This window comes from Globicephala melas, chromosome 2 (genome assembly GCF_963455315.2).
Source record: "Globicephala melas chromosome 2, mGloMel1.2, whole genome shotgun sequence".
Classification (NCBI taxonomy): Eukaryota; Metazoa; Chordata; class Mammalia; order Artiodactyla; family Delphinidae; genus Globicephala; species Globicephala melas.
The window spans coordinates 62,783,511-62,796,718 of NC_083315.2; the positions used below are offsets into that span (position 1 = coordinate 62,783,511).

General features: G+C 43.9%; 1 protein-coding gene across 3 annotated transcripts in view; it reads right to left on the reverse strand.

Moving 5' to 3' along the window:
* THSD4 (thrombospondin type 1 domain containing 4) overlaps nucleotides 1–13,208 on the reverse strand; it is a 628,347-nt gene that overhangs the window by 94,927 nt on the left and 520,212 nt on the right. For all 3 annotated transcript variants that reach the window (XM_070044883.1, XM_030875085.3, XM_060294046.2), the window contains one exon: nucleotides 2,872–3,076. In XM_070044883.1, the coding sequence (XP_069900984.1) occupies nucleotides 2,872–3,076 (205 nt within the window). The remainder of the gene's footprint in view (nucleotides 1–2,871; nucleotides 3,077–13,208) is intronic.

Sequence of the window (13,208 nt, forward strand, 5' to 3'; positions counted from 1 at the left end):
AAACCTTTAAAAATGAGGTGATGAAACCACCTTCTCCAGCACTAATAATACAAGTCCTTCTGTTTTCATAGAAATCTACTTTCTATCTCTGTCAAGTTTGGAGAGTCAGTCATTTGAACAATTCCGAGTATTTCACAAGGCAAATTTGATTTTTATTACTGATAACCCAAAGGCCATTCAGGGAAACAATAGGGCAACTGAAAACACTTGTTAAAGGTGTGCATTTTTAAAAAGCAATGATACACATTCAAACTATTCATTTCCTCTACATTGTGTATTCTGCAGAACAAATGTACGCAGACAGCCAACTAAGTTTTGTGCATCAAGTCAAGTTTTTGTACAAAATACAGATTACATAGCCAGAGATCACAAGGTAAGAAAACCAAAACTTTTATCGTGACCTGGAAGATTGTGGAGAACCCTACTACCTACCTCTTTGAAAAATGTTTCAAGACAAGAAAAAAAAGAAAGAAAAATGTTTCAATGTTTGAAAATGTATAATGTGGAATACAGTCATTGGAAAGTTCAAAAATAGCTTGATAGACCTGTGCTCTAACAGGTTACACATAATCTCCAACAATTGCATGCAGTTTAACTTTGAACATATATAGACTTCCCAGAACAGGAAATTTCATAGGATTAAGTGGAATAGGGGATGAGAAAAAGACCATCCCATCCACTGTGTGCTTTAAAAGAATGAATTTTATGGTAGGCGAATTAAATCTCAATAATAGAAGGAAAGAAGAAAAAAAAAAAAAGAGCCTTCTGGGTGATGCTACATCCCAAGTGATGCTTAAGTGCCCTAAACAGGAGGCCCTGTTCATCACTTCTGGAAACTCCTTTCACTCTCGCCTGTTCTTCTATCTCTACTCTCCCCACTCTGGCCACACGGCATCACGTCATACTGTCAGGGACTCTGGACTTCTCATGCACCCCACTGGTCACTGGGCATAAGAAGTTGAACATGATTTTCGGAATCACCCTTCCATTGATTCTGGATACTTCCATCCTCCTCTGCCTCCTCTTCATCTTTTTTAGGGAATTTCAGGGATTTAGGGAATTTGTATTCCACGAAGCTTTGACATACTGACAAGCTCTCTGAGACAAAAGAAAGAGATTGAACATTTGTCAACTGCTAATAAGTGCCAGGGGCTCGGTGGGGTCCTGAATATCTGTTATTCTATGGATTCTCATGAATACTTGTAAGGTCCAGATTCTTATTCCCATATTCTAGATGAAAACACTGAGGCTCTGAGAGCAGTTTCCACTCAGACATCTGGTGGGTAATCACCCAGATTATCTATTTTGCCTTCGGAAGGCACAGCTTAAAAGCCACTTACTGAATAGAACTAATTCGAGCCAGGGAAATTACTAAAAACTACGCAAAGCTCACAAAAAGTGGCATTGTTTGCTGGTGCATTTGAACACAGTCACACTTAAAGCAATCCCTCAAAGAACATTTTCCATTCTAGGAACAGGATGTTTGTGAAGATTTGCTCTTTTAATAGTACAAAAGAAAGGAATCAAAAAGACCACTTTTTTTTCTGCAAATAAAAATAACACACAAACAACTCAGGGGGAAACTAGCCTTATTGCCACTTTGGTGGCTCCTGGGTTTGCCAGAGCAAATGTAATAGCTTTCCACTATTAATTGGGTTTGTTTCGGAGTCCCATCTGCCATCCCTTCCTCCTCTCACCAATAAAACCAAGTGAAGCTAATTTTGGATGCATTTGCCCAGACAAAGATGGAAGAGCTTCAGAATCTAGAGTTCTTGAATTGTCTTCTGGGGTGGTCCTGGTACTCGAATTTATAAAATTAATGATCTCTCAGTTGCTGCAGCCATTGACTGCTGCATGGCCAATGGTGTACCAGAATTGCTCATGGGTGTTATCTCTTGGTAGACTACCACGCTTGGAGATAGACTGCCTGGCTTTGAATCCCAGCTCCACCTCTTCCTTGCTGTGTGACCTTGTCAAGTTACATGATCGCCCTGTGCCTGTCTCCTTATGTATGAAATGGGGAGGGGAATAGCTCCCATCTCCTAGGGCTGTTGAGAGGGTTCAATGATTTAATACCTGTAAAGCACCGAGAATAGTGCCTAGCATATAGTCTGTGCTATTTAAATTTCTGTTAAATAAATAATCAAAAAAAATGTATATTGCTGTTCATTAAATGTTTTTAAGAAATTGCTTTCCTTTTACCATTTGTTAACTGATTTGTCCATGTTTACATGAATTAGAATTGCTAAAAATTAACTTGCAGGACCTGATTTGCTTTGCATAAAATCAGCCAGAAACAGAGAAGGAAGAATCAACAAAGATCTCCTTTTGTGGGAAAATGGGTTAAAAATGGTCTCCCAATATTGATGATATTACCCAAAATGATCGCTGACGGGTTCTGCAGCTGTTCCAAAGACACACACATACTGTTGCCCCAGGCTGATGAAGCAGAAGGAAGAGAAAAATGGCTTTTGCTTTAGACCCCTGCAGAGTGAGAGACTGGACAGGACCACCAACTGCCCCTGTGCCCCTGAAATTCCAACAGAAAAAGACTGGCAGATCTCTTGGCATTTCAAAGAGCCTCCCCTATTTCAGAGAAACAATTTAGGCCATTCCTGATTTCATAGCCTTGTTTCTCTTGGAAGGAAGAAAGACCGGTTTAAATATGTAGATATTAAACATTTCCTCGCAAGAAGGACTTTTTTACTTCCTCCATATCATTTCAAGGGGAGGCCAGGTAGTGCTTTGGCATTTCCCAGGGGCACCTTCTACAGGTCCAAGGACCTCTGGACACTGCCGTGTCACCGTCCTGGAAGGAATAAATCATCTTGTAGGGACAGCTGGTTTCCTCTGGAAAAAGATCAAGCTTACCCAAATAGTTGTTGCTCTTGTACATCTCGGTGATGTTGATTTTTGTGGCTCCTTGAGGAATCTCAACAACTCGGTGGTAGCCCAGGCTGGTGAGGGCATGCTTAAACACGCCCGACACAACCTGACAGCCCGTGTTATCGCCTCCGCACACCCCGCATTTGTCCACGACTTTGTCGGAGCCTAGGTAGTCATCACAGCCAATGCTCTGCAAAGAGGTGGAAAACAAGAGACTCTTGTAGCATATGTCAGGAGCATCCCAGGGAGGAAGGGGAGAGGGGACGACTGAAGATCCGTTGGTGGGTCTCGACCTGAACTTCCTCCTTGCCCCCATCCAGATCCTGTAGATAAGCAAGTTCATTCTTCCCTTGGCTCAACGGATTTCCACTGAGCACCTACTCTGGGCAAGGAACTTCCTTCCTAGGTTATGTGTGACATGTGCGTTCTAGGGGTGGAGCGGAAGCCACATCAGTAAATAAGTAAGTAAAACAAGCACCCTTGGTAATCAGGAGAAAAATAACACAGAGAAAATACATAAGGAGGGTGTGGGGACTGGATATTTATTAAACAGGTTGGATAGTGAAGTTGTCCTGAAAATCCATCCCCCTGTTGGAAGTTTTTTGGGACTTAAAACTGGAGTTTGTCCTCAAGTCTTCTGTCCTAAACGACAGATGATACAAACACTTAGCCAAGTACCCCCAACAGTAGTGTTCTCAGGCCCTGTTTCTTAGGAAATTAAATCAAATTGGTTGAGGTCTGGGTCCCCACTGGTCACTGTGACTCTGAAAAGCTGAGCCGTTGGGACTTTTGCTTGGCTCGTCTAAAGCATTTCTCCCAGGGCAGAAGGGTACAGGGAAGCAAGGACCAGAAACATCGGCAAACTGGATGAGATGCATCTAAATAACGGGATACGTCAGAGTTTAAAGGAACTCTGACCTTCCTGCGTTTCCTCCCCAATGAATCTTCTCATTATTCATCCCAAGATCTTTTTGCTTTATCTTCCCCCTCCCTATTCATGTGTTTCTTAGGCAATTTAACCTTAGGACCGAATGGAATGGTCTTCACAGAATCCTTTTGCATGTCTGCAGCTGAGTCCCTAGGACTCACATTCGTGTATCCTGAATTTAAAGTTGGGACGTGTGGTCTGAACAGAGGAGATTCTGTCACACTTCTGTTGGCAGATAGAAGTGAGCTGATTATAGTTTGGACAATGAAATATCGGGATGACAGGATTATTTCACTGGTTTACGGGGATAGGAAATGATACTTGAAATCAGAATGGTATTTTACAACTTGAGACACATGTCTGCTGAATCAGAGGTTTGTGTTGGTTCTGGAATTCTAAGAGCAATCGTCAGACCCCACCTCAGGGGCAAAGTGCTCAGCAAACCATTCAAAGTCCACTTTTGATTTTGTTAAACAATCCTGGGTCTGTTCATGTGGGTCCTACAGGCCAAATCCTACAGGCAGAGTCAGATCAAAAGGTTTTCATTCTTTCCCCTCCGACTTCTTGTTTGACTGACATCTTTCTGCAGGCACTGTACATCTGCATTATTATTTCCATATTCCTGAGTGCACATTAGTTCATCGACAATAACTGGTCTCTCTTCACAAATAGCTTCTCTGTAAAACATTATTTCTGACAATAACAGAACATCATCTCAACATGTTCCTCCACATCCAATTAGCTTTTCAAAGTGCCACGTTTGCTATGAATTTCTCCTCCCTCAAATATTTCTTGCCCTTGCCCTGCGCACGTTTTAGCAGAAAAATAAGGAAAACGCCTTCTGTGCGTGGTTTCTAGCCCGCACCCCTGCTCCGGGTTCTCCTTTGCTTTGAAACAAACAAACAAAAAGGCCACCATCAGCAGAAGTTTGGGAAAGTAGATCCCACGTTGCTAAAGAAAGATTCTAACTGAATGGAGATGCCTCTGATTCTCACTGAAGGGGAAGATGAACAGAAAAGCTGATAGCACTCACACCCTGCCCTGTCTAGCAGAATCTTAACTTCTTCCCTTCCCCACTACATGATCCATTCTTGCTACCCCTGGCCTCAACTTAACCCAGATGGAGCTCATTCCCTTGGGGCACTCCAGGTAAAGGCAACAATGTGTACCAAGGCACAGAAGTAGGAAAGAACACTGAGGAAGTAGGAAAGCATGCTCACAGACAGACATGGTTGAAGTGTAGGTTTGCTGCTAAGGATGAAAGGAGGCTGGAGGATTTAGCTGAATCCGTTAAGGATCTTGTTTGCCAGGGTGAAGAACCGGAATTTTATTCTATCATATCAACAACCACTGAAGAAGGCGGGGGCCATCCTCAGATTTGTTCTTCAGGTGATAACTTTAGCTGTAGTGAGGAGTGGGTCTTAGAGAGGGGAGAGCAGGCAGTCCAGTGAGTCTTTCTCTTGTCAGTGGGGTGTATGGGATATTTCAGGAATGAACAAGAACCTCCGAAGACAGGGACTGACTTTGCATGAATCCTCAGCCCGCAGCCCAGTTAGAATGGGATGAGATCACAAGGAAATTACACAGACGTGGATTGCTTCAGACAACCACACACACAGACAAGATAACATTTTATCTTGGAAATAGACACTATATTAAAATGCTCTGCACATTCCAATGGATCCCACACCAGATTTCCTGCACCACACTGCCACTCAGGATGAATCTAGACAATGGGGAGGGAGGGCTACAGCCGTTCTTCCTGGTAGATGTCTAAGAGCCTGGAGGTTGGCTTCAAGGACGCATGTGGCTGCACAAGTGACGCCAAGAACTGAAGGTAACATCCTGCCTCCTCAAAGCCCATCTCTGGACTCTGAGCATCCAGGGTTCACTCCTTAAGAGAGAAGTCAGAACAAGGAGTGTGTGAACCTTCCTTGAGGGGTGACAAAAGGCTAACAGAGCACCCTTCTAGTGTTCTAGTGCCTAGCCAGGGTCTTCGAGAGGCTCAGTTGCTATGGAGTTGCTAAATGTCCCACATGCAGTTCGCAAAGCAGGAGGGACAACCCCATAACGCGAACTGGGCAGACGACGTGCTTTCAAGACCTTTACTTTTAGCACTGAGGGCATAGGTAAATTACATATCTGACAACTGTCCCTTCTCTGGCATGGGGCTATTATGAAGATCAGATGATATAATGAGGGAAAATTTGGACTTGGAGTCCAGGCAGGGAGGGCATGGCTAAGGAAGTGACCTTTGGGCTAGAATCTGAAGCGCAAGAAGGATCAACCATGGCAAGATCTAAACACGTAAACGCACATTTTATCACTAATGTTGTCGAGTGACTGCACTGGGCGAAATCTGGGAAATCCCAGGCTGACTCTGACTCGGGTCCTGACTCTGGGAATTTGAATCTAAGTGGGGCGATTAGACACACATGCAGAAAATCACACGCTATTGGGCAACGAGGAGTCCCTGCATTCTCTATGTCATGCTGGGCCAGATCAATTCTCTTTTAGAAAGCTGATAATTAACAATGGGGTGCATGAGTCTGCAGAATGTGGCAAGAGCCCAGTCTGAACTAGGGGAATGATGATGGCATGAAGAGGATTTGAAAGATGCTTAGGAAGCAAAATGGACAGGCCTTTGTGAGGTAGAAGGGAACTCAAATGATTATCTTCCTCCTACCCCCCCTCTGCATCATCAAACCTAACATGTACAGTCTTTGTCATATTCCAGGTCCTCTGAATATGTAGATTTCTCATTTAATCTTAAAAGCAATCTGTGCTATTGCTGAAAAACTAGGAAACTAAGACTTCAGAGAGAGGTTAGGTAACTGGCCTAAGGCTATGCTGCTAATAAGAGGTGGGGCTGGATTTGACCACAAATCCCATTTTTGTAACCATTATGCAAAAACCGCCCCCCTCCAAAGGATCAGAGGTCACACTGAAGGTTCTAGCTTTGTCGAAGGAGAGGATGGTGGCTGTGACCTAGGAGCAGAGGAGCAAGTTCAAAGCACTGTTACTATAGTGACTGAGAGCTTGGTCCAGAAGTGACTCTGGCATTCTCCTCTTCCAGCATTATGAAACACCAAGCACATTTTGTATCTCTCTCACGTTGACTGTTTTACCATTATACACACAGAAAGTGAATAAATATTTTAGCTCATCTTTCCGTCACATTACTGTCACATAACTTTCTTACTGTCATAACTTATAATTTTGAGATAGTTTAAGACTCACAAGAAGTTACAAAAACAGTACAGAGCATTTCAGTGACCCATCACCCAGGCTCCTCCAATGACAGTATCTCACATTAGCACAGCATGTTGTCAAAACCATGCGTATCATGGACATCAGTATAACATATTAACTCAAGGATAAACCTTATTTGGATTTTGCCATTTTTTACCTGCACTTTCTCTTGGTGTATAGGTCTACACAATTTTATCACATCTATAGCTTCCTGTGCTTTGTTGCTTTCTTTAAAGCAGCCGGTATTCTCCTCTAAAACATGGAGGTATAAGTTGATAAGTGGAGCTGACGTCATTTAGCAGGAAAAGCAGTTCAGCATGAGGGAAAGAATGTTGCACTGGGAATCAGGAAACCTGGAGCATAGTCCTGGCTCAGTCCCTGACTTATGTGTGGTGCTGGGTGGCTTGCTCCTCTCTGGGCTGGGTGCTGAAAACATTTCCACCACCATCCAGATCTTTCAGGGGACAGTGCTCAGAAATGCATCTGACCTGAATTCTGGTTTGCAGATCAGAAGTCTGGTCAACTGGTCTCTGATGGGGTTGACTTAATAGTGCTGGTCTGTGTCTCTAAACCCTTTCAGAGGCACCACCAAAGTGCTGTTGATCAGCAGTTCTGAGCCTCAGTTGATCTGTGGCTGGGGCGGTACCTCATAGCACTATTGGGAGGATCAGCTGAGGTAAACACGGAAGGCATTTAGCAGGATGCTGGATAGGGTGGCTTCTCAGGCAACTCTGGGCTTATCATTGTCTTCATAGACTTGATTTCAGCTGGAATCTATCCATTTTAAAGTAAATCCTATCCTTATATGTGTTCAGACTCACTCTTATTTCTAGAGCACTTTCTATTACTTCTCAGTTGTAGATATTCTCTTCTTCATTTGGAGAAATTCAGAAAAGCGTGAAGTGCTAAGAAAGGGCCAAGTTCTCCATAAAGGTAAGACAGCTTACATGGCTCCTTTGCACCCTTACTGCTCCAATAGCATTGAGTGATAAAGGACAGAACAAACATCTGGTCCCTGGCCCCTGATCTATACTTCATCTCTCTCTCTCTCTTTTTTTTTTTTTCGCTCACCATGTACTGTCATTCAAAAGAGATATTTCTTGTGGTTACAAAGGCAATTGGACAACTATCATATATCCTTATACTCTTCCAGTGATTTTTGCAACATGTTGTAGGAAAATTTTATAGGTTGTAAGCCAACACAGGAGAAATTGCTCAAGAATTGCCTCCAATTGTATGCCAAAATTAACCTAAATGAAATTTCCTCTGGGAAATGAGCAAGCTGGATGACATATTTGGTGGTGAATTTCACAGGGAGGAGGGCTCTGTACATCATGGCAGGGTAGGCTGGTGCCAGGCGTGCAGATAGTGGAGCTTCTGATTCCTTAATGGGAAGCAGATGTTTCTGTGTGTGCTCAGTAAACACATCAGATAGGGTAAACTCAACTGGTTGGTTAGATGACACCGACAGGTAAAACAATGTGCCTTAATAACCATGCTTTCCCAACAGTGTGGGAGAACGTTATTATTAAAATGATTAGTCGCTAACACCAATTTACTTACATTTATGGTGAGCTAATTCATGGAAATACACATGGATGCCCAAACTTTTATTCATGACACCCTGTTGAAAGCAATCTTTTGCCTATGATAAATATCTCCCTCTTATTACGGTCAGGAATGTAGATCAATACCACCTTCCTGGAAAGCTATTTAGCAATATATACTGTCTGACCCAAGAATCCTTCGAGGAATTTACACTAAGGAAATTATAAGAAATGAGGCCAACAATTTCTCTATGAAGGAGCTCATCACAGTATTATTATTAATGAAAACATGGAAACGTCCTAAATGTCCAACATAGGGAAATAGTTAAACACTATACAGAAATCCTCTGGGAAACACGGGAGGGATCTTTTTCCAGTTGTTTTTCTCACGAAAATCTTCTAGCACTTGTGCCAGCACGACTGACCCTCAATATAGTTTGGTAAATGTTTCCTGAGGAGCCTGTACTATGTGCCAATACGGTGTTAGGCAGGGGAGACATGAAGGTAAAACCAACAAGGTTCCTCCTTATGGTCTAAATCAGGGGTCAGCAAACTGCTGCCCACAGGCCGTATCTGGCCCATCACCTGTTTTTATAAATAAAGATTTATTGGAACACAAACATGTCCATTACTTACAGTTTACTCACTGTCCAGAGCTGCTTTTGTGTTATAACAGCAGAGTTGAATAGTTGCAACAGAGACAGTATGGCCCACAAAGCCTAAAATACGTATGATTTAGTGATTTACAGAAAAAAAAAAAAAAAAGCCAACCCCTGGTTTAAATCAAAAGGCAGACACGACGCCATCTTTCAATATGGCATGTGTATGTTCAGAGGGAGGCATGCAGAGCCCTGCACAGACAAGGCCGAGGCTCAGGGTGAAGGCTCCAGTCTGCCCCTGACTGGCCCTCATCCCGCTGCCCACTTGATCCGTCCCAATGTGTCTCAACTATAATACGGAAGGCAAAGAGTTACCTTCTACCTCAGTCGTTTTCTTCTTTTCCTTAAGCAGAAAACACATACTTTTCAAACAAAACCTCATGCAGAAACAGAGAGAACTCCAATACGTAAAATGAGAAAAGCAGAACTGTTCTGGTTGAAGAGGGGCTGGCAGGGTTCGGAAGCCCGCGTCTCACCTTCCTGCTGGCTCTTCTCCCTCACGGCCACGGTTTCTCAACTGCGGCTCTAGTGCCAATTTGGCCTAGATAGTTCTTGGTTGTGGGGATTGTCTTCTGCATTGTAGGATGGTTAGCAGTATCCCTGGCTTCTACCCACTGGATGCCAGTAGCAACCCTCCCCCTCAGTATGACAAACAGAAACATCTCTGGACATTGCCAAATGTCCCTTTGGGAACAAAACCACCCCCGGTTGAGGAGCACTGCTCTAGTTTATTCCACAGCTCACGGAACACCTAGGAGCACAGATCCCCTGGAAAAAAAGCTTTAAAACAATGGCAATTTCCTAGAAGCGCAAAAACAGTCATCTGTAAGTGTCAGAAGCTGATGAGCACAGAATACTTAATTATCCAGTTTTAAAAAACACTTCCCCACTGTTGTCAGGCTAGCCAGTAGCCTTCTAGAGCTCTTGAATCTTGCCTTTTGGCTAAACTTCATTATGAGCAGGGTTATGTACTGGAAAGAGCACAGTGCCTGGTATACAGTAGGTGCATAGTAAGTGTTGAATGAAGTAGCAGCTGCTTGAGGAATCAAGAGATCAAAATGATAGGAACCAACTTGCTTCTTGAACTGGATCATCTCTAAGTCTTTTCTGGTGCTAAATTGTGTCTGGGGAAAAAAAAAAGATACAGCCCTGATGTGAAGAATCCTGCCATGTCTAAAGTCAGAGGAGTTTGCTTCATGTAGACAAAATTAAATCGGAAACAGGAATCAACGGGAAACAAACTGACAATGTCATTCATTTGGAGGGAAGAAATGGTCCATGCGATAAAAGGTATTTTGGCTTCCTTAAAGAAGGTAATTGTGAAACTGGCAATCTGGTTTTAATGAAGCTTATGGCTGTCCCTTTTCAGTACCTCATCTTATTTCATTAGAGAATAGCACCTTACCAAGTGATTCCACTGGAAGAACATGTTGGTGCTCTCCTAGGATAAAATTGGGTGAGAATCAACTACACGAGTGTTTACAAATCTGAGGGAAGTAGTCCTGAGAGGGAAACATTTGATACGCAGTGAGAGAATTACCACCCCTCTTCCCACTAGGGTCATCTTTCCCTGGAGAGTAGGGGGATTCCAGACTCTAAAATTTCAGTGCTTCGCTTTCATGATCTTCCTTCCTGATGGACTGAAATGGCTGGGGGCGGGGCATGAATGAATTACAACAAGGACAACGGCTCTATTATCAAAGTAAGGTGTCCATATTTCTGTACAGAATAGTAGAAACCTCCGGACTTCCACTTTACTTTTAAAATGTAAGGCTGACTGGTAAATTCTCTGTTTAAAGAGAATTCTGTTTAAAGTATTTGGTCAGACTGTATCTGCACTCTGTAGGGCCTCCGGAGGGCTGGGTCTGTGAGGAGCTGTGGTCTGGGCAGCCAAGGGGTCAGGGTTAGGAAGCTTCTTGCAGAAAGGAGCAGAGAGATACTTGTCTACACTCTATAGGGCGAAGTTCTGGAAGCCGGATTACTAGCAAAAAGGCAAGAGCGAGTTGGGCGGATGAACTGTGCTCTAGGATGGAGGCTGCTTGCACACTGGCCCAATTTACACGGCCTCCTGGGTGCAGACAGCCGGGATCCACAGGTCCAATCAAAAGGCCCTTGGAGGACTGTGGGGGAATCCAGGGACCAGCAAAGAGGGAGGCTCGCGGTTGTCCTCGTCATTTCCTTGACTCACAGCCTATCTCTAGACCTGCCTGTTTGCATTTCTCTCCACAAGGTGGCACCTATAAGCCTTTGTAAAAGGGTCCTCACATAAGCAACTAGTTTAGGGACATGAAACAGTGGTTAAACATTAAAAGGAACGATAGTCGAGAAACATAAGAAGGGTAGACTCAGAACTTCAGGGTGACTATATTTACTGTGCTCTTATGTGCAAGTTGCTGCCATGTTGTTAAGATGTGATGTTCATTTCTCAAAATGTTTTTGTGGAGCATTTCAAAACGTGGGTGGGATAGTCAGGACTTTTATTTCCAAAATGTTCAAGAAAGTGCTTAAAAAGCTGTGTGAGTTAAACTTGGGGGGCTACATGGGCTTTTTCGATGTCACTGGGTGATCTCTTCAGGGATGGTTGAGAAGACTGGCTGTGTGGGTGGGTTAGTGGGTGAGGGACAGGAGATGAGAAGAAAAGCTGGCTACCAAAGCACGAGGGCTCGAATCCCAAGACTCTTGAGTGGGGGAAGGACACACTGAAACGCTGTTGTCGGAAGACGCTTGGCAGACACAGGCAGTGGGTTGGAGATGGAACAGACTAGAGATTGAGAAGCACACAGACAACTACATTAAAATGGGCACAGAGGGACGGTGGCCTGGACCAGAGAGATGGAATTAGAACAGAGGGCAAGGGCACACCAACGTTAGGCTGGAGGAATGACCAACAGAGTGATGAAGGATGGTCTACTGAACGTGAAGTAAGGAAGACTTGGAGGTCTGTGACTTTGGAATCTGGAAGATTAGTAGTGTTGCCTGTTTCAGGCAGAAGCTTTCCTAGGGAAGTAGGCCTTGGATGGAGTCATCTTAGAGCGAGGGTCTGAGTGTACATCTTGATAATCACTAATTCATTCATTAAATTTAGTCATATTAATTCTCTCTCCCTCTTTCACTGGAACTTTCCTCTAGAACACTAAGCTTTTTTTTTTTTTTCAATGGAGCACAGGTTCCGGACGCGCAGGCTCAGAGGCCATGGCTCACGGGCCTAGCCGCTCCGCGGCATGTGGGATCCTCCCGGACCGGGGCACGAACTCGTGTCCCCTGCATCAGCAGGCAGACTCCCAACCACTGCGCCACCAGGGAAGCCCTAAACATTTTTTAAATTTTAGCTTTTTGGATAGGAATCCTTCCAAACTATATTTTTCACTCCTCTCTTCTGATTTTCTTTTTTAAAAATCAAGAATAATAAGCACTATTTGACCTTCTCTAGCCCCACTGTTACCCAAAGTGTGGCCCACGGACCAGAAGCATAGGCATCATCTGAGAGCTCGTTAGAAACCCTGGGGCCCACTGCAGGCTTAATGAATCGGAGCCTACATTTGAGTAGCATCTTCAGGTGACTCCTGTGCTATCTGAGATTATTTGACTTTCTGGATCACTTTTTGTTTGCTCCCAGTTCTTTCTACTTTTCCCAAGTTGCCCAACCAATTCTCCCACCCGGTCAAAACAAAGACAACACAACACCATCACCCTCTAGGTTAAAAATTAAAAAGAAATAATGCCTTTGGGAAGCTTTTCTCTGTGATATTTTTAATAGGGACTGGGTGGAGGCAAGACACACATTCCTAAACAGAGTCTCTTGAGAATCCCAGTACTGGACAGCAGGAAGGGCTCTGGGAGACCCAGCCCCTTGCTCCAGGGATGAAGAACAAAGTCTCAGGAGGGGAAGTGATTTCTCCAGGGTGGCAGAGAGAGGACTTCCTCTCTCTAGAGGCT